Here is a 21,431-nt window from a genome sequence, read left to right as displayed (position 1 = left end):
AGGACAAGAAGTTGCTGCAGATTTTTGACCAACTGAAGGGCCACTGTCCATTTATAAACATAAACAAATCCTGTGTTTGGGCATGTTGTTTTAATGAATCATATTTATAAGAGGAGTCCTTAAGAGGCAACCAGGAATGGGGCCCCTTTTTGCTGGGTGCTGCACAAATACAGTGCATTAGACAGTCTGTGTCTCCAAAGAGCTCATAATCTAAATGAGACAGACACAGGGTAGGGGAAAGGGTATAATGGACAAGTAGAGTGAATATGATGGGGGCAAACATGTTGGTGCCACAATTTTATTCTTGACTTGTGGGGTATGGGCTTGGGGGAGTAAGGAGGGGATAAGTTACATGGAAAGGAAACTGAAAGGAGAGGGGATGTTGCAGAGGTAGGTGTGGAGTGAGGCTGAGCTGAAGAGATGGTGAGGGAGGGTTTGAAGCAAACAGCCAATCAGCACAGGGCAGAGGAAGTCCAGTCTGAGATTATTAGCATTCCTGGGTCCCAGCTTTAGCTACTTATACAACTGCTCCTACAGGCTGGAGCCTGACTGGCAGTACTGAGGCTAAAGGTGTTGAGTACTCAAGTATTAAAGCTGAATTTTGTTGTTTAACTCTTCATATCTTGTTTACATTTTAAATTTCTCTGTTTGGGCAATGAATATAGACAAGCAGGTTTTTGACCTTTGTGATTAGTCCATTTCTTTTCAATTTCTCTTTGAGATTAAGAGGTGACTTCAGGTTAAAAGTACTTGCTTGGGGAACAGAAATTTGATGAAAAAGGGCTCTACAATCTAGCAGATGAAGGTATAACTTAGTCCAATGGCTGGAAACTGAAGGTAGACAAACTTAGAGTGGAAATAAGTGCAAATTTTTAATACTGAAGACATTTAACCATTGGCACAACTTAAAAATTTACAAAGAGAAATTATGAGAAGTGCCTAACACCTGTGTTACATAGGCGGTCAGACAATATAATTGAAATATTCTTTCTGGCTTTATAAAACAGAGATTCTCACACACTACTACAATGCTGATGTTTTTTGGTTGCAAATACATTACTTGGTAATATTTTAGATCCATATAACTGAGGTGATTAAACTTTCAAATATAAAGGCACTTTTTTGGGTTTGTTTAAAAAAAATACTGCTCATGAGTCTGACAAGGTCTTGTAAAATGGAAGAAATGGCGTCTGTGAGCCACCTCTACTTTTGAGCTGCAGTATGTTGGCTTGAGGTTGTTAGCTGGCAGCTGTGGAGGACCGAACAGTTAATGTGATCTGGTGACTTCCCTGTTTTGGGAGAGACATGGAGTGGATTTTCTGAGGCAGCATTCTTGGAGCTTGCCAGTTCAGTGTCTGCATTTTCAGTGCCACTCTGCTGCTGCTATTTTTGTACAGCTCTGGCCTCTGATCTTTTGTGGGTGGGCCAGAAAACAACACTTAAGTTGTCCTGTTGTGTAGCCAAAGAACAGCAACTAACTTAGACACTTATCTAACAGGCTCCAAACATGGGATATTTAAAATAATGTGAAACCTCACCAAAATTTCTTTTTTTAGAATGTGGAAAAATGATATTGGCAAAAGAGAAAACTGGCTTTGAGGGGCGAATTGGGAGTCCATATTATCCAAGCTACTATCCTCCAAAATGTATTTGTACGTGGAACTTTCAGGTAATGTCTTTTTCTTCTTCTTTAGGCATTTTGCATAATTTAGGCAACAGAATCCTTAGAGAAGGCTAAAGGAAGGTTTTTGCTAGGTAGTGACGTGCTTTCTGAGAAACGAGGTAGTCATCTTATAGAATGGTTATTGTTAAATACATGTAATGCACTGAGACCTGTAGAAAGTAACCACTGAAACGCCTAACAGAAAGTAGCATCTTGAAACAGACAAACGGGTTTGCAATAACAGTGGCTGTGAATTTTACTTGAAAAGCCAGGAGGCGTCCCATGAAAGGTTAGATTAGATTTATTTGTTAACAAGAATTATTCATAAAATGCTTTGATGTAAATAATTTAAAATGTGCATGTATGAAGTCCCTTGTGTAACAGAGAGAGTGTATTCTGTCCGCCGCCATTCATCTGAGATGTGGGGCTGGATTGTAGGAGCTCAGCATTCACGGAGCTGGTATCACATTTTCCACCAGAGTTCAGCACCTCTCATTTTAAAGCTCAAGGCAAGATTTTTCAACACCCTGGCACCCAACACTCACTTTGCTGCTTAAAGGGAAGTTCAGCTCTTTTGGAAAATCTGGCCCCTGGTGCTAATGTATGCAAATGTAAAGCTACACAAAACAGCATGAAGTGCAGTGACACTGGTCCACGGGCTGTGTGTAGACGGTGTTTGCCTTCTGAGCATCTCCACTCCAAACAGTTCAGCCAGTCTTCTAAAACATCTCAGACTGATTCTGCACAGTCTACTTTTGTTGAAGAGGTGGCTGATAAATGCAGATAACTAATGTAAAATACTTGGTACCTTTTTGGATGGTCATTTAAGAACATGTGGGGTCTTATGTACACATTGAACTGTAGTAATATTACTTTGAACGCCTCTGTGTTCTCCTCTCATATCCATGGATCTGCAGGCACTCTTTGTGCATTATACTTCTCAGGATTCACAGTGACAAGTCCTACTTATTTGTGATGTCAGTGAATAGTCACTGCACTAGGAAAAGAGACTGAGTCTGTAGCCTGGGGGTTACAGCAGTCATCTGGGATGGGGGAGACCCATATTCAAGTCCCTGCTCCAATCACTTATACAAAGTGGAATTGCTTTAACAGGAGAGCATCGGAATATCTACGCTGGGTGTAATTCCCAGCTTGAGGAGATGTACCTGCACTAGTTCCATCAGAGCTAGTGTGCTAAAAAGAGTGTAGCTGTGGCAGTATGAGGGGCCAGCCACCCTGAGTATTTGCTGTCTGACACATACTCAGAGCACCATGGCTGCACTCTATTTGTAGTGCATTAGTTCTGTCAGAACTAGCTTTGATATTTTTCCTCAAGCTGGGAATTATGCCCATAGCTCAAAGTATAGACATAGCCTGAGGGAATGAACACCACATAATAGATGTGCAGTCTCCTTGTTTAACTTACAATTGGAAGGTGCTTAAATACTACCATCAGGAGCTTGTTGTAGTATGCAAGGTCTTGGAAAAAAAATTGAAGGAGAAAGTAGTTAAGGACATTGAGGTCAATGGTAATTGGGACAAAATGCAACATGGTTTTACTAAAGGTGTGTATGGTACCAAACCAACCTGATCTCCTTCTTTGAGAAGGTAATAGATTTTCTAGACAAAGGAAATGCCATGGATCTAATTTACCTGAATTTCAGTAAGGCATTTGATACAGTTCCGCATGGGGAATTATTAGCTAAACTGGAAAAGATGGGGATCAATATGAAAATTGAAAGGTGGATAAGGAACTGGTTAAAGAGGAGACTACAACAGGTCGTACTGAAAGATGAACTGTCAGGCTGGAGGGAGGTTACTAGTGGAGTTCCTTGGGGATCGGTTTTGGGACCAATCTTATTTAATCTTTTTATTACTGACCTTGGCACAAAAAGTGGGAATGTGCTAATAAAGTCTGTGGATGACACAAAGTTGGGAGGTATTGCCAATACAGAGAAGGACTGGGATATCATGTAGGAAGATCTGGATGACCTTGTAAACTGGAATAATAGTAATAGGATGAAATTTAATAGTGAAGTGCAAGGTCATGCATTTAGGGATTAATAACAAGAATTATTTTTCTAAACTGGGGATGCATCAGTTGGAAGTAACCGAGGAGGAGACGGATGTTAGAGTATTGGTTGATCACAGGATGACTATGAGCCGGCAGTGTGATATGGCCGTGAAAAAAGCTAATGTGGTCTTGGGATGCAACAGGCGAGGTATTTCCAGTAGAGATAAGGAGGTCTTATACAAGGCACTGGTGAGACCTCCTCAGAACTGCACACAATATTTCAGGTCTGGTCTTCCATGTTTGAGAAGGATGAATTCCAATTGGAACAGGTACAGAGAAGGGCTACTAGGATGAGCCAAGGAATGGAAAACCTGTTGTTTGAAAGGAGACTCAAAGAGCTTGGCTTGTTTAGCCTAACCAAAAGAAGGCTGAGGGGAGATATGATTGCTCTCTATAAATATATCAGAGGGATAGATACCAGGGAGGAGGAGGAATTATTTAAGCTCAGTACCAATGTGGACACAAGAACAAATAGATGTAAACTGCCCATCAGGAAGTTTTTAGCCTTGAAATTAGATGAAGGTTTCTAACCATCAGAGGAGTGAAGTTCTGGATTAACCTTCCAAGGGGAGCAGTGGGGGAAAAAAGAGATATCTGACTTCAAGACTACACTTGATAAGTTTATGGAGGGGATAGTATAATGGGATAGTCTAATTTTGGCAATTAATTGGTCTTTGACTATTAGTGGTAAATATGCCCAAAGGCCTGTGATGGGATGTTAGATGGGGTGGGATCTGAGTTACTACAGATAATTCTTTCAGCAAAAAGTGAGAAAGCAAATAAAATGAAGTACTGAATGGTAAATAATGAAAAAGAACTGCATGCATACATAACTAGGAGGGGATGAGTAAGGGAGCTAGAGAACCAGGCAAGGAATAAGAGATAAAGGAAGCAGATTGAGTGACTGTTGTATTGTTGGAGACTAGACAGAAGAAAATTTGAATGACCGAGTACAAAGGGAGAAGAACAGGGGCTATAGTGAACTGGCTCCAGACTGCAGAGAGGACCTTCTAAAAAGCTTTTACCTTGTCCCCTGCTATTCTTAACTCAAAAGGCCTTTCACAAAATACACAGGAATTGCTTTTTGTATGTAGGAACTAATTCTAGCACGGTCAGTGCGTATTGTGCAAATGCTGTGTGTGTGGCCAAATTACACTTCTCTCATCAGTAAAAGATCGGGATGAGATCATGACTACTAGCTTCTAGTCACTTGTCTTCTGTTCCTGTAAAATAGAACCTCTCTTGATTACCTGTGTCTGTGATATCCTTAGACTTAATCTGAGTTTTAAAATGCTTTGGAATCCTCTGGATGCAATGTGCTACCAAAAAGCATGATATGGAATAAAATAAACCATAACCTTGGTGAACTGGCACAGATGTACCTTTGTCTTAGCTGTCAGTCAGCCATGGCTGTCTGCCCCTGCGCTAATGAAGTTGGAATAGCCAGAGGCCTTTGATCTCAGTTTGAAAGCCGCATTCCATATATAGTCAGGAGATGAAAGGATTGTTTGCTTACGAGGGATGGAAAGCCTGCAGCTGCACTTGGCCTCTGCCAGCCTAAGCTTTTGCTGGCAGCTGAAAAACCATCAGGCCTGCTCAGGTGCTCTTTGTTGAGCTGTGCAAGCCAGTGCTCTCCTGTAGCTTGGTATCCTGAGAGCATAATAATTAAGACAAATCTAAAGAGTTTAATTCTCTGTGTGCACGAAATGTTTTTACCAGCCTTCCTGCTTGTTCGCTACAGACTCCTCAGAAGAGCCTGGGTATAGCACTGAAGTTTCATAACTACACTATCAGTGAGAAGAGCATCAAGGGCTGTGAGCGGGGATGGTGGAGAATTAATGAACGCATGTAAGTATTTCCACATGGGTTATTAAACTAAGAATGGTCAGTAAACTTATTCACCTGAGGCATCTGGGTTAGTAATTCTTAGAAAAAGGGGGAAGAAGAGGGATTTGTAAACAAGCACAGCATTTGTAACATGTCCCTTTATTTGGATGATTTGTATAACTATAAACCTAAAATCAGATATTTTTCTATTAAAAGAACAGCTAGGCTGAAGAGAAGGCACGCGCTCTCTCTCTCCTCATGTAAGAGAGAGGAATGGGAGAACGTGATGAAGATGGATGTCCTGTGAACCATGCAAAATAGCTTTGGGTTCACCGGGTTAATCAAACTGAATTTTTTGTACAACTTCTTAACCTGTAACTTAATTTCATGATTGCTCACAAAAGATATTGAGTCTAATTGGAGTCTAGTGAAAGCATATCAGGTATCATAGGGACTTTATTAGGGAAGACATGGTTCTTCTTTCCCTATCTTCATTCCCCGGCTACGTCTACACTACAAGATAAATTTGAAATAGCTTAAACCGATTTTATAAAACAGATATTATAAAGTCGATTGTGCGCGTCCACACTAGGCACATTAATTCGGTGGTGTGCATCCGTGGTCTGAGGCTAGTGTCGATTTCTGGAGCGGTGCACTGTGGGTAGCTACTGTAAAAGAATGAGGCCAATAATGTCGATTTGCGTCCACACTAACCCTAAATCGATATAGTAATATCGATTTTAGCGTTACTCCTCTCGTTTTGTAGGAGTACAGAAATCGATTTAAAGAGCCCTTTAAATCGATATAAAGAGCAGTGTAGTGTGGATGGGTGCAGCATTAAATTGATTTAACGCTGTTAAAATCGGTTTAACAGCATAGTGTGGACCAGGCCCCCCACCCAAAGTGCTAAGCTGGCATAGTTGGGTGCACTGTGTGTGGTACATTTATCATGTACCTGTCATTAGACTATTGCTGATTCTCTAGTACCCCCCCCCCCACAGGCTCTTTGCATCCTTTTTTCACTCTGTTGTAGTCCTTCCCCTCCACTTCCCTTCACCCTTTACTTGTTGGGTTCCCCCCCCCCAATCTTGCTTTACTGGAACATCGAATCTAATTAGCTGTTAACTCAAACTTTAACTTCTGAACCTACTTTGGAAACTAGTCCAAGTTTGGGTCTACCTGAGGATATGAAAAGCTCATTAGCTAGAACAAGGGAAAAATGCCTTCCCATTGTTATAATCCTATACAGTTAAGTATTTAAATGAGAGGCTCAACCTCCTTCTGAAGCTTCTGGCATTGATGTTTGATGGAAGCTGGTTACTGGACTACATGGACACTAAGTATTTCCCATATCAAATAGATATCCAGAGGACTTCATTTTTTCCTGAAATAGTTATAGGATACCTGTGAAATTCCCCAGTGTACAACCTGGACTGTTGAATAGCTATGTTCCCTCAATTCTCCAGACTGAGGTGCCTTTTACATTGCTTTGCTGTGAGAGTAACCACTCAGGGTCTGCTCTCACACAGACTCAAACATGTAAATCACTCCCAGCTATTCAGTATGAGGGCTATGGCCAGCCACTCTTGAATTACACTGCAGGGCAACACTAGCAAATTCCCAGTCCCAGACTTTTCCCCAGAAGTGTGTGTCTTGTACTGCCCATTCCTCTCCCGGACAACACAAGCTCCTAGAAAGTCTGTTGTTTTTATTAATAGAAAATGGTATATGCACAAATCCTGTTATCTCAAATGCAGTTTCCCAAACACTTCAGTCTGAGCACACTGGTTTAGAAAAAAAAGTAAATCAAGTTTATTAACTACAGAAAGATAGATTTTTAAATGATTACAAGTAATGAGGTGCAAAAGTCAGAATTGGGTACAAGAAAATAAAAAAATAATCCACAAACTAGTATCTAAGTTAAGCTAAATTAATTCAAAGCAAAGGCCACTCTCACCACATGCTTCAGCAGTCTTACTGGCTGGATTCCTTTCGATCAGGATTCCTCCCCCAGTTCAGTGTTACTTGCTTTGTCCTTCAGGAGGTGCTGGTGCTATAAGCAAAGAGAAAGTGGGGAATATTTTGGGGCATCTGTTCCTCTTTCTTATAATTCTTTTTCTTTGAAAATCACCTCCAGCTGAGATTCAGGAGACAGTCTGCAGGGACAAGAACCTCTAGCTACTTTGTTGCCAAAGTGTAGATTTCTTACCCACATCCTTTTTTTCCTGCCAAAGAATGGTCTCTTAAACAGGTGATAATCCATTTGATTTTGTTGACACCTGTCTGAGGCATCAGTTTGCCTTTTATCTCTGAGGAACCAGTTTGTGCCTGCTTTTGTAAACTTGGAACATGTCTCAGCAATGTCATAGAGTAGAATCTTATAACTTTACATAGAATGTTGTCACACATATTTTACAGGCCAGTAATGATCAGCAAAATAGGAGTTTTCAAATGATACTTGGCAAGGCATACTTTGTGCAACATTGTAAAAAGGGTGAACATAGGGATACTGATTGTCACAGAACCTTGAAGGATTTAGGATGTTAGAAGATTTCTTGGATGATTTCATATCCAGTGTGATATCTGAAAATGAAGCTGAGGTGGGGCTTTATTAGTGGGAATCTCTCCATGAAGAACCTCTTTTAAAATAATTATGGTCCAGCTGTTTGCCTTCTGATTCATAGGATTTTTTTTAAAATGTATGGCCCATGGTAATTTTATTGTAGTGGCTTAATTTTCAAATGTGAGGACTGGGACCATATTCCTGATATTGGTAACCCGGTGATATTACAGCTAGGGCTGGGTCAAATTTTCCATTGAAACTGCTTTTCAAAGGAAAACCAGGTATTTAAACAAACTTTTGCATCAAGTTTCTGCTTGCATAGGAAAATTTGGGTGTTTTGCCAAAAAAAAAATTCAGTTCTTTCAGTTTCTCAATGCAAGGTTTTTTGGGGGGTCAAAATAGTCCAGTTCTGACCTGTTCTAATGACAGTGCTAGCTATGTTGGGTGAACCTGATTTTAAAAAAACTGCTGGAGACTTGCATGGTTTTGAGGATTGGAGTAAGGCCTTGGAATATACTGTAGCTGTGATAACTGGGACTCCCCACCCTAAATTACTACAGTTGTCCGTTCTGATTACATGGGAACAGGTTTAGCCAGTCAGGGACCCACAAGTCCTACTGTATGACTTCCGCTGTCTATTCAGTGAGTCCAAAAAGCTTCTGCCTACCCAGAGGGCGTGCACATTCTGAGAATTGATTTTGCTAAAATTTTTACAGACTTCCAGAAATAGATGTCTTCTTGTTAATGTTTGTGTTGTGAAAACACCATCAGAAGAATTCTACATACTGTGATAAGCTGTAAAAATTTCCACAAGGAACTGTTTTAAAAAAATCCTCTGCTTCATCGCCTCATTGTGTGTCCCATCAGAAGTAGTCGCTGGCAGGTCATCTTGTATGGGTGAGAGGAGACAGACTCTCCTGGCTTTGGGAGCAAGTGGTCAAGTATGTTAGCTGGTTTCTTTGCGACAGAGGTGTGTTGGGTGCGGAGTGGAGTCCCTTGTATGGAAGGAAGCTGGGCAGGTCTCTGCTAGCTAGTAGCGGGAAATCAGATGTCTAATAAACCTCCTGCTGTGTGCGCACTCTGGCAGGCCCTTCTTGCTGTGGGAGTGTTAGCAAGCATGTGGCAAATGAACCACATGCACTCCTATTGGCCTTGACAAAGTGCAGGAAGTCCCTGATCCTAGTAGTATGGGAACAGAACGGGGGAGCTTGGTCAACAATGCATTTGCTCAAGCTCCCTTCTGCTTACCCTTGTGAATGTGGTTTGGGGTTTTACAACAAACACTTTGCATTCTCATGCCATTTAAAAAGCCATACACCTCTCTCCATTTGCTGCTGGAGCAGAATCTCCTCCATCTGTCAGAAATACTTAATTTTGCTTTGCATGGTAGCTTTATTGCACCAAAGTCCCTCACAAGAAACAAGTTTTCCCATTCTTTACAGCAGATGCTTGGGGTGCACACAGACACCGGTTAATGTCCATTAGTTCCTTGAATTCTCATGAGAAGTGGACTGATTAACTTCTCTGCTACCTTCTGTATTGAATATGCTCTTATCTGTTTGTACAGCATCTAGAACAATGGGGTCAGGGCTGGCTGTAGCCATTTTGCCACCCCAAGCACGGCGGCATGCCACAGGGGAGGCTCTGCAGCTCGCCGGTCCTGTGGCTCTGGTGGACCTCCCACAGGCATCCCTGTGGAGGGTCCGCTGGTCCCGCAGCTCCTGTGGACCTCCTGCAGGCGTGCCTGCGGATGCTTCACCGGAGCCGCGGAACCAGTGGACCCTCTGCAGGCACGCCTGCGGGGGAGCCACCTGCCACCCTCCTGGCAAGCGGCAGAGTGCACCCCCGTGGCATGCCGCCTCAAGCACGCGCTTGGCGCGCTGGTGCCTACAGCCGGCCCTGAATGGGGTTCAGGTCCTGTTGTGATAACGGGGCCTAGAAATTTACCCGAATTGTAAGTTCAAATATAAAAAGTGAGGTGTAAGTTCATAAGATGTCACAGCAACTTGTAATGATAAATGGTGATGCAGGGGAAAAGGTACAAAACAGAGACTGACTGAATTTTGCCAAACAAAAAGGCTGACTGATATAACTCAAGGACAGTGTTAAGATCATACCTGGTAAACAAGAGGAGTTGAGGACTGGAGATCAGTGAATAAAAATTGGTGTGTTAGAAACTAGACCTAATTGGTGGACAGAATAATGAGGATGGGGAATTCTACCCATCACTACCTTTTTGAGGTTCCTAAAGAGACTTTGGGGGGATAATTGGCTTCCAGAGCACCATTATGGCTGCCATCCCACCATCTCTTGACACCCCCCAGATCTTCATCATCTTGAGAAATATACTGGCCAGAGGGGGACCCCCATGACATCCCCATCAATACTGGCTTTAGCTAAATCCCAAACACCACCTGAGATGTGAGACTTTGCCCCCTTTTCTCCACCTTCCCACCTAAATATGTCATTTTCCTTCCCTATTTACTTTCTTCTGTTGACTATCTCGCTCCCTTTTCCTTCTGTCTAATAAGTGTCTGGCTTAGCTGGCCAAATTGTGTATTCTGTAACACTGCTGTAAGCCTGTGATTAGAAACTGACAACTAAAAGCAGTGCCCTCAAAGGCCCAATGCTGTTAGAAGTTTGCCAGGTCTCAGAGTAAAACCATGTGCTGTCCTGGCATTTTTCAAGCAGTGAGGTTGCAAGTGAATGTTAACACAGTCTTCCTTTCTTCTGTATCTTTAATAAAAGGTTAAAATTATTAACGGTGTGTATGACATCGTATTAAGCTGGCTGAGGTCTCTATATCAAACCTTGTTTAAAACCCAGTTACTGTCCAACATTTAACACCTGTGGCCCAGATATTGAACCTTAATTAATACAACAGAACTACCAGAATAAACAGAATGAATAAAAAGCAACTTCTAGTTCCAGCCTACAAATCAGTCCTTATCAGACAGTGCCTCAAATCCAATAATTCATCTGATCCTTCCTTGAGTTTAGTAGGTGTTAACCAAAGTTGTTTTTGAAACAGTTCTGCTCTTGGCTATGCTTGCAAATCAAAGTGTTCAGCATCAATTCAACTGTTTCCATTGCTATCACCTCTTAATAATGATGGATATTTTGCTAGTGTAGATAAGGCCTTAAAACTGACAGATTATGAAATGATGAAATGTTAGTTAGTTTGGGGAACTTTTCCTTTATTAGTGTCAAATTCTAGACCAGCCTCAGTGCTTAAATGTTGATCAGAATTTTTTTCCACTTTCAAAAGCTTACTCTATTTTTAAAATGAGTCTAAAAGGTTGATGGATGGCATTCTTTTATTATTTATATATTTTTAAATATACACACCAAATATAAATATTGTTTTATGGCAGTGTCTACAGATCATGTGCAGTCTCTGTGGCATCTTTTGATGAAAGATGCCATAGAAATGCAGCTAGACAGGCTGGCTTAAGTGTTCTTGGCATCTTTGGGCAATTTAGCTTTCTCAGATTCAGTAAGTGGCATCTAGGCAGAAATCCAGAGAAGCTGTTTGCCAAGATGGCAGCTTAAACTAGATGTGCACCCAAGGCAGTTCTCCATCTTTCATTCAGTCCACTTGTTTAAAGACTTTGCTTTCAAAGGGAAAAGCCCTTGAATATTAATAGTTGATGTGGGCTTGGTGTTTGCTTGCCAGGTAACTTATTTTTTCCCTGGTATCCTTTCTCTCAAAACCATCCAGTTCCTCCTTTATCCTTCTGACTGTTTCCTGCCCTCTCCTGGAATGCTACATTTTTATGAGGACGTGGGGACCATTTAGGCTGGTCACCAGAAGACCATTTGGGGAGCATCTTTCCACCAGTTCACTTGTCATGTCTATACCAAACATACTTTCAATGTAACATTTCCTTAATGTTTTCAAAAACTTTTCATGGTGAAGCTTTTGGGTCCAGTATTTATTTTGCTATAAACAGAACTATAATCTAGTTCCATTTTGAATTATTTTGCACTAACTGAAAGAGCAAAACAGAATAAGTCTCCATGAGACAGCATGTGTAACAGACTGCATCAGCTCTACCTCTCAGAATGGCATCTGCCCTTGTTGGCAGAAAGACTGCTAGAAAGTTAAAGGTGCAATTCAAACAAGTCACCTCTCATAGCTACATTCAGTACACCCAGCTCATAAAAAAAATCTCCCTAAGTTGTTAGATTCTGTTTCAGATTTTGGTCCTGTTATATTTTCCAAACCCTTCTACTGTACATGCAGTGGAATGTTTCAGATACTACCACGAGGAAGAATTGTTGTTCTTAACCTCTGAGGATAGGACAGCAAGCAATGGGCAGCAAGGGAGGTTTAGGCTGGACATTAGGAAAAACTTCCTAACTGTCAGGTTGTTTAAGCACTTTAATAAGTTGTCTAGGGAGGTTCTGGAATTTCTGTCATTGGAGATTTTTAAGAGCAGGTTGGACAAACACCTGTCAGGCATGGTCTAGATCAGGGGTTGGCAACCTTTGAGAAGTAGTGTGCCGAGTCTTCATTTATTCACTCTAATTTAAGGTTTCATGTGCCAGTAATACATTTTAACATCTTTTGGAAGGTCTCTTTCTATAAGTCTATAATATATAACTAAAATATTGTTGTATGTAAAGTAAATAAGGCTTTTAAAATGTTTAAGAAGCTTCATTTAAAATTAAATTAGAATGCAGAGCCCCCCGGACTGGTGGCCAGGACCTGGATAGTGTGAGTACCACTGAAAATCAGCTCGCGTGCTGCCTTTGGCACGCATGCTATAAGTTGCCTACCCCTGATCTAGATAATACTTAGTCCTGCCATGAGTACAGGGGACTGGAGTAGATGACCTCTCGAGGTCCCTTCCAGTCCTATGATTCTATGATCAATACATTGGGGACTTAGGGAGCTGCCTGTTGCTATTAAGTCTTCTTTTGCAAATGGCACTAGTCAAACTGACAAGGAGAAGGCTAGCTATAGTAAAATTATACTAAGATTTGAGAAAGAAACACTCTCTCCCTGCCCCAGTCAACCCACGATGCTGAGCTTCTCCTTTTCCCCCAGCACAGATTCAATACGGGAAAAAAAAATTCTGGAACTTAAAAACCTAATTGCCAGGTGATGGTGCTTCTGGACATAGCAACAAATGCAGTGAGAGTGCTGTATTACAAGTTAAGAATTATGTTCCAGTGAAGATGAATGCTTCCATGTATCTTCTGGGTCAGCAGTTTAACACAGTTGTCATCGTTTCCTCATTTCTACCTTAAATCTGGAGTGTTAACATTTTTAGTTCACTTTATCCATTAAAGCCTGTTCCTGCAGTGACAGGAATTTTGTGTAGATGGTTTATGATGATTTCCCTTTCCCACCATCATCCCCATGGTGCCTGAGCACTTTGGCTGCACAGCAAATCACCGTACCCTGTCTGAAATCACAGGTTCAAATCCCAGTAGCAGTTTTGCCAACTCTCATGATTTTATCACGAGTCTTGGGATTTTTGGTGTATATGTTCAAGCCTCAGCTCCTGGAGTCAAGAGACTACATGCAAAAATATCAGTATTCATTAAAGAAAATTAAGTTTCTAGCTCTCACTTCTGCAGGGAACAGCTTGAATGCATACAGTGAGAGCCTAAGGGCTCAGAACCTATAATGCAAAAATCCTGAATGTGTTGTTTAAATAAAGTGTCATAATTTTTAAGTCAGTCCCAATATTTTTTGGAATGGTTGAGGTTGGCAATAGTGCAGTAGGTTCGATTTCCCCCTTTGTAGTTTAGTGGGAAGTAAATTGTTTAATGTAGTTTAATGTGCATGTGTTTTTCAGATGAGACCTATTCTCCCCCCTCCCCTTAAAAAAAAAAAAAAAAGCCTCATCTGATCTGAGGGCTAACATCACACTTCTCATTTGCACTTGTCTCCTAGGCTAAAATATGTTCAGCAACTACACTGTGTACCAGGTGGCTGCACTTTGATGAGGTTGTACTTAAATAGTATGTGAAGCACTTTAGGGCAAAAGCAGCTTTTTAACTAATGTTATCACTCATTTTTAGGTACTGTGGTTACTACATTGATCACCAAACAATTTTCCGTGTGGCAAGCTCTATAGTTAACATTGAGCTTCAGTGTAGTTCCAAGCTTTCAGAGCAGCCGCTTCTGGTAGAATATGGCAGCTACAACATCAGCCAGCGTAAGATGGTTTTCAATTTTTTCCCGTGCATGTTTATAAAATCCCTTTTTGAATTAAAATATTTATCACAAGTTTAGTTTTAAGATTCATGAGAAATGAGTTTTGGATTTCCTGAGAACCTGTGAATTAGCTTGAGAATAAATATTCCAAGGAAATCCTGTTTTCTTCACTAATCTTAAGGAAAAGACTTTAAACCTAAAATAAGTCAGTACCTGTTCTGAAATTTAACTGGTTCAGTGATCTAAAATATCAGCTAAATTTGCCATTCTGTCAGTCCCCACCCGCACCCAAAGCCATTGTTAATGCATGTCTCTGCTATGTTACTTTGCTGCTGCTGCTCCAATCAAACAGTGCACCAATTAACAAACTCTGCCAATACAGTTTTTTCTCTGAGTTTACATACTCTGTCATGCAGCAATCATAACTAAAGAGCTAGCTATGAACAGCAGAAGTTGTAGGTAGTTGGTGTGAAAATATAGGGAATATTTATTGGGCAGCATAACAAGAAAAGATGTATTTGAGGGTGGGGGAAATGCATGAGATATAATAGGAAAAAATCCCGACTGAGATGTTTAATTGAGGGGGACTGTGTGTATAAATCTTATACTCTACACTTTCTTATGCCCATCTTCTACACAAGAACTGGACTGGTCCATACAGCAGTGACATTTGCATTTGAAATGCATAAACAGAAATGGGCATCAGAAAGGAATCTGAATATTAAAAATAGAATCAGGCCGTGCTTGATTTTGTGGTGAAAGTTGAGTGAAGAGTAACAGTATGGCTAACATTAACTGCTTTCCAATAAGTTAAGGTGGCAGTAATATGACAGCTAACAATATTTTTAAACATATTTTACTTTGTTTCCTTACAATATTTTAATGGTGTTACTTTCATGTTGTGAATTACAAATATTCGGAAGCAGAGAATTTATAGATTATCCATTTTGCCTTCAGCATGTCCAGCCGAGTACTTCAGATGTTCCACTGGCCTATGCATTGAGCAGGCTCGGCGCTGTGATGGCATCAATGACTGCTTTGATGAAAGTGATGAACTCTTTTGTGGTTAGTATTTGCTTATCATTTGCAAATGGAAACCCAAAGAATGTGTTTTCTGTTGGAATTTGAAGAAGAGAGTACTAGAAAACTTGAGACTTCCAGCCTGTTTTTGTAGGCTTAAGATAAATTCAGATTTGATTGCTTAAACAAATATGAAAAATTTGTGAGCCTTGTTTATTTGCTACAGGTAAGATGCTGATACTAAAGAGTCAGGGGATAAAGGTTATCCAAAAATAACTGAAACAAGTCATGTTTATTTTCCTCTGGAGGGTGATGCTGTTAAATTAAAACATTCTATGTCCTACCCACTTCCCATCCTCTTCATCTTAGCAATGCAACTTTATTCTAAATGCATATTAATGGGTGCTGATGGGGACAGATTGTATAGCGGGTTAGTGCGCTAGCCTTCAGGCATTAAGGATCCATTATCTGAAGACTATTGTGGAAGGGATGGCTGAACATCAGACTGGAAATAACCAGTTACAATTAAAATCAATAGTGTGTACTGTATTAATTGAGATGGAATATACAGGCTCAAGGAGTTGACCACACTCCTGACCCTGTGCAGCTTTAAATGGTTAGGGTATATTGAGACCTCAGCCTGCTTAGTACCATAGAATATCAGGGTTGGAAGGGACTTCAGGAGATCATCTAGTTCAATCCCTTGCTCAAAGCAGGGCCAATCCCCAAATCCCCCCCCCTTGAGGACTGAACTTACAACCCTGGGTTTCGTAGGCCAATGCTCAAACCACTGCACTATCCCTCCCCCATGATAACACATGATTAAAAATCCTTTTAACTTTTTTATTAAAGAGAAAGAGAAGAAGGAAAAATAGTTACAGCATTTGAAATGTAAAGTATTAAGACTTTAATTTTAATAATATTGCTTGTTCCCTTTCTCTTTAGCTAGAGAGGTTTTAGTAGGAAAATGAGTCTCTTAGATGGCATTAACAATGTTAATATTTGTTCTTTTGGGGGAAAAGAGAAGAAATTAGTTGTGGTTGGCTGGAGCTGTTTGTTCTTGTTAAAATCCAATCCCATTTCATCTCAAGTGGTGACTGGGATTCAGGTGGAGCCAGGGGATGTGGCAATGTTATCTGGGTTCCTCTCTCTGGCCCAGTCTGGCCAGGACATTTTTCAGATTAGGATGCTACAAAGGTGTCCCAGGAGATGGTGGGGTGGCAACCATGATGACTTTTCTCCAAAGTCTCCTTCTTTAAGGAGCCCAAAAGCAGCAATGGATAGAATAGACCATCCTCTTGTTGTTTTGGCCACCAACTAGGCTTAGTTTCCAACACACTAATATTGGTTCACTAATATCCTGTTCCACACTTTCCTTGTTTACCAGGCATGATCATAACACAGTCTTTGAGTTATCTCAGGAGGCCTTTTTGGTTGGACTAATTCAGTCTTTCTGTTTCCATTTGTATCTTTTCGTATCACTATTTTTTGTTAGAGGTTATTGTGACATCTTATGAACTTACACTTAATTGTGATCTCAGCTGTAAAAATTGGGATACATTTGTAGGCTCAAGAATTACAACAGCAGTGGGTTTAATTTTTGAATCTGTCACTGACTAGTTTTGTGACCTTGGGTAATTTACTTAGTGGTGTTCTCTCTCATGGTTTGCTCATGCATAAGACAGTAATAATACTTACCTTTGTAAAGTACCTGGTAATAGAGGAAGATGTATAAATATTTTAGATGGTGGCAGGGTGGCATTAATAGAACTCTACTCAGCCGTCCAAATTTAGCCATGATATTTGCATTGCTGACCTCCTGCTTTCTTCCTGCTCTAGCTGTGTCCAAAGAGAACTGTAATGCCAGCTTCTTGATGCAGTATACTTCACTTGCCTGCAATGGAATACGTGACTGTGAGGATGGCAGAGATGAGCAGAACTGCACCAAAAGTATGGTTACTTTTTGGTCAAGTATGTTTCCTCTCCATCACTTACCCAACTCTAGTTGGAATATCTGGCTCAAATACTCTAAAGGGCATAGTCAATCTCTAACATGAATATCCTTGGACAATTGTTCTTATGTAGGCATGAAATGATGATGCTTAGCTTCTTGAAATGCTTGTAAAAAAGCCCAACAAACCTCTGAGGCTGCTCTTAGGACTAAATGCCTATAAAGAGCTATGTAAGAGATAAGTCTTATTAGGAATCAGACATGCATAGTTTTTGTTTGAAGCACAGATATTTCTCATAACAGCAAGACACCAAAAGACCAAAATTGAGGAAATGCTACAAAAATATTTTTTTCAGGCTAGCCATGTTTTAGGCCTATTTAACTTTTATTCTAGGCATGTGAAATTTCACAGGATATTTCTGAGCTGGCAAAAAATGAGGAGTATTTCATTTATTTTATGTGACCCAAGAAGGAATAGGAAAAGATACGAAGGACACAGAGGTTGGAATACTCCTTACCTAAAATATGATGATTAAAGCTTCCCTCATTGAGTTGCTGTGGTTAACTTATGCTGTTGTAATAGAAGCATTGACATATTTGCTATGACTTCCATTTTTTTCCAGTCAACACTTAGGCCCTGCCTACTCTTAAATTTTTACAGAATAACTGCTGGTTAGGTGCATGGGGGGGAAAAAAACCCCAGACCTCCCAATGTAGCTATGTCTCCAAAAGCTTTATTGGAGATGCTGCTTATATCAGAAAAAATTTCTTTTGCTAGTATAGCTTACTCCGTTCAGTTTTTCTGCCAGTATAAGCTGAATATCTAACAGGAGGGGGTTGTAGTGGGCAGGGCTGGCTCCAGGTTTTTTGCTGCCCCAAGGGGAAAAAAAGAAGGGGAGGTGGGGTGGAATGCCTCCCCTTGAAAAGTGTCGCCCGAAGCACATGCTTGGGATGCTGGTGCCTAGAGCCGGCCCTGGTAGTGGGGGTTCGGCCGACCCTTTAAGTAGAGACAATTCTTAGTCCAAGCTGTTGGATTGACAGTCCAGAAGTATATGGTTCCTTTTTTTTTCCTGTTTCAGGTATTCCTTGCACCAACCATACTTTCAAATGCAGAGATAATATCTGCATTAGAAAGCAAAATGCAAAGTGTGATGGGACAGCGGATTGTCTTGATGGAAGTGATGAAAGTAATTGCAGTAAGTCTCTCAAATATTAATCTTCAAATTTTAGCTTTTTATATTTAAATTACATTTTTGTTTCCAATTTAAAGTACACACACTTTCTACTCAGTGGTAAGTGTGTTCAGAGTGTGTTTAATAAGTTGAAGCTTGGAAATCAGGTGATATTGGGTCTGATTTGTGTTGTTATGGAATTTTCTTGGTTTTTTAGTGTTAGAGTTAAGGCTCCTCACAACACAAACTTTTTTGTGTGTGTGCTTTTAATGTTCAGGTTGAAAATAGATTCTTGTCTGGGGAGCTAGAGAGCAGGACGAGCTGCAGAGTGAAGTTGGGTAGCCAGTCAAAGAATCAGATGTATTCTAGTTAAAATTTTGCCAACACTGCACAGTTTTTTAATTGGTGCCCCAGCTTCCCCAGTCACTTATTTTAGAGGATATTGTACCTGATACATGATGATCAAATCCTATTAAGAGGATGGATGCTTCAGCAAATCATCGGTGATTTGAATTTTCTGAGGATCATGGTAGATTTGGAAGAAGGAATAGACGCCAAGGATAAACTATAACTTTTCAAGATAACTTAAAATCTAACTTTTTTACTATGAGCTGTGTGCTAATGAAAGATGCATGGCTGACATCACAGGATAACAGTCTTCTGTGCACAGGAAAAAGTACAGCATGGAATATAGTGATTAAACCAATGGAATAATATCTGCCTGAATTTGCAGGTGGTATTAGACAAATCGCTCTGAGAAGTGTAACCTGCCTCTTTCAAGGTCAAGTGTTAATCAACACCATTCGGAACTTAAGTGGTAACATGAATTATTTTAATGCGGATCAAAGCATGAAAAAAGAGATTCTCTATAATGAAGATCTGTGCCATCCAAGTGACATCTGTTTATTTCATTTATTGTATTGCTCTTGTATTGCTCTTCCATTACTTAATGTAGGCTCCTGCTCTTTAGCAGGGAACGTTTCATGTTAGGTTAGTACTGTGCCTACAGTGGTGCTGTGATTGGGATCCGAGGTGCTACTGCAATCCATGTAATCAATAATAATAAATATCTTATGTTGGCATGATGAGAAGGTAGAATCTTGGTTTGTTTTCCAATCTGTTAGCTACAAATATAAGTCTCACTGTGAATACTTATATCTCTTTATACCAGCAAATTGTTCACATACACATCACAGTATTGCCAATCCCAAAACATAATCTGGACACCAAAAAAAAATCATGACACTTAAAATTTAAATCATGTTTGTTTGTTTTTTGTTTGTTTGTCATCTGATTTTTGAACTCCACTTGCCCACTCCAATGCACATGCCAAATTAGTGTTGCCAGCTCCTTCTAATTTATACTGACACTATTTTTTGTCCCCTTTTTAAATGAGTTAGCCAGAGAACTCAAATAAGGTCAGAACCTTCAAACTGGAACAGGTTCAGAGACGGGCTACTAGAATGATCTGAGGAATGGAAAACCTGTCTTACGAAAGGAGATTGAAAGAGCTTGGCTTGTTTAGCGCAACCAAAAGAAGGCTGAGGGGGGGAAAAGCTTGCTCTTTATAAATATATCAGAGGGATTAATATTAGGGAGGGAGAGGAATTAGTACCAATATAGACACAAGAACAAATGGGTAAAAACTGGACACTAGGAAGTTTAGACTTGAAATTAGACGAAGGTTTCTAACCATTAGAGGAGTGAAGTTCTGGAACAGCCTTCCAAGGGGAGTAGTGGGGGCAAAAGACATATCTTATCAAGCTTAGTCTTAAAACCAGATAAGGAAGGGATGGTATGATGGGATAGCTTAATTTTGGCAATTGATCTTTGATTATCAGCAGGTAAGTATGCCCAGTGATCTGTGATGAGATGTTAGATGGGATGGGATCTGAGTTACTGCAGAGAATTCTTTCCTGAGTGCTGGCTGGTGAGTCTTGCCCACATGCTCAGGGTTTAGCTGATCGCCATATTTGGGGTTGGGAAGGAATTTTCCTCTGGGGCAGATTGGCAGAGGCCCTGGAGGTTTTTCGCCTTCCTCTGCAGCGTGGGGCATGGGTCACTTGCTGGTGGATTTTCTGCAGCTTGAGGTCTTCAAACCACAAATTGAAGACTTCAATAACTCAGACATAGGTTAGGGGTTTGTTATAGAAGTGGATGAGTAGGTTCTGTGGCCTGCTTTGTGCAGGAGGTCAGACTAGATGATCATATTGGTCCCTTCTGACCCTAAAGTCTAACCTCATTGTTATGCACTGTACAAACACAAAAGCATCTCTCACCTGAAGAGCTTACCTTCTTATGCAAAACATGGCAATGAGTTTGTGATATGGGAGCTAGGAACAGGACTAGCCAAGCTCCTTTTGTATAGGGCTGCCCACCAAACAACCTTTGAAAAGGAGGCCTTGCTTTGTGGAAAGGGTAAGTTTGCTAACTCACTTATGACCTTTTTTGGAGGCAGGTACGGTCCTCCACTCCTCTTGGGGGACTTCAGGCAGAATGTTCCACACGTTGCTGCATCTCAGATATGCTATCGGACATATCCTGTTCTTAAAGTGGTGGTTTCCATTAACCAAAACACACACAGTGAAAATGCAGGCTATAAAAAGGAAAATTACTATTAGCGCAACAAATTCATTTCTAAATCCAGTGTTCTGCTACATAAAATATCCTGGTCTCCTTATATTAAATTGAATACAGAAGTACATTTTTTACCCCTGCGTGCACCATAAGTGCACAACCTTCAGATCCCTCCCACAGACCTCTTTCAGTTAAACTATAGGAATAACTGGTGAGAGGGAAGGCATGCTATTATCTTTGCTGTAGACAAGTCTATCGAGGGAGACAAAACACATAATTGTGTATTCCTTTGATAGCATATCTGAGAGCCATTATTGGTGGTTACGCTTCTTGGTTTAATTTCCTGGCTCTGGGAACAGATTGTGATTTAGTGGTTGTAATTTAACACAATCAAATGTAACAAGCCTCCTGT

General features: G+C 40.5%; 1 protein-coding gene across 1 annotated transcript in view; it reads left to right on the top strand.

Moving 5' to 3' along the window:
- Nucleotides 1-21,431, top strand: part of TMPRSS7 (transmembrane serine protease 7) — a 91,696-nt gene that overhangs the window by 19,195 nt on the left and 51,070 nt on the right. The window contains exons 7-12 of the mRNA XM_030548553.1: nucleotides 1,557-1,669; nucleotides 5,479-5,585; nucleotides 14,164-14,300; nucleotides 15,257-15,364; nucleotides 17,159-17,269; nucleotides 18,350-18,466. Coding sequence (XP_030404413.1) covers nucleotides 1,557-1,669; nucleotides 5,479-5,585; nucleotides 14,164-14,300; nucleotides 15,257-15,364; nucleotides 17,159-17,269; nucleotides 18,350-18,466 — 693 coding nt within the window. The remainder of the gene's footprint in view (nucleotides 1-1,556; nucleotides 1,670-5,478; nucleotides 5,586-14,163; nucleotides 14,301-15,256; nucleotides 15,365-17,158; nucleotides 17,270-18,349; nucleotides 18,467-21,431) is intronic.

This window comes from Gopherus evgoodei, chromosome 1 (genome assembly GCF_007399415.2).
Source record: "Gopherus evgoodei ecotype Sinaloan lineage chromosome 1, rGopEvg1_v1.p, whole genome shotgun sequence".
NCBI classification, from domain to species: Eukaryota; Metazoa; Chordata; order Testudines; family Testudinidae; genus Gopherus; species Gopherus evgoodei.
This window is presented reverse-complemented; position numbering and strand designations above follow the sequence as displayed.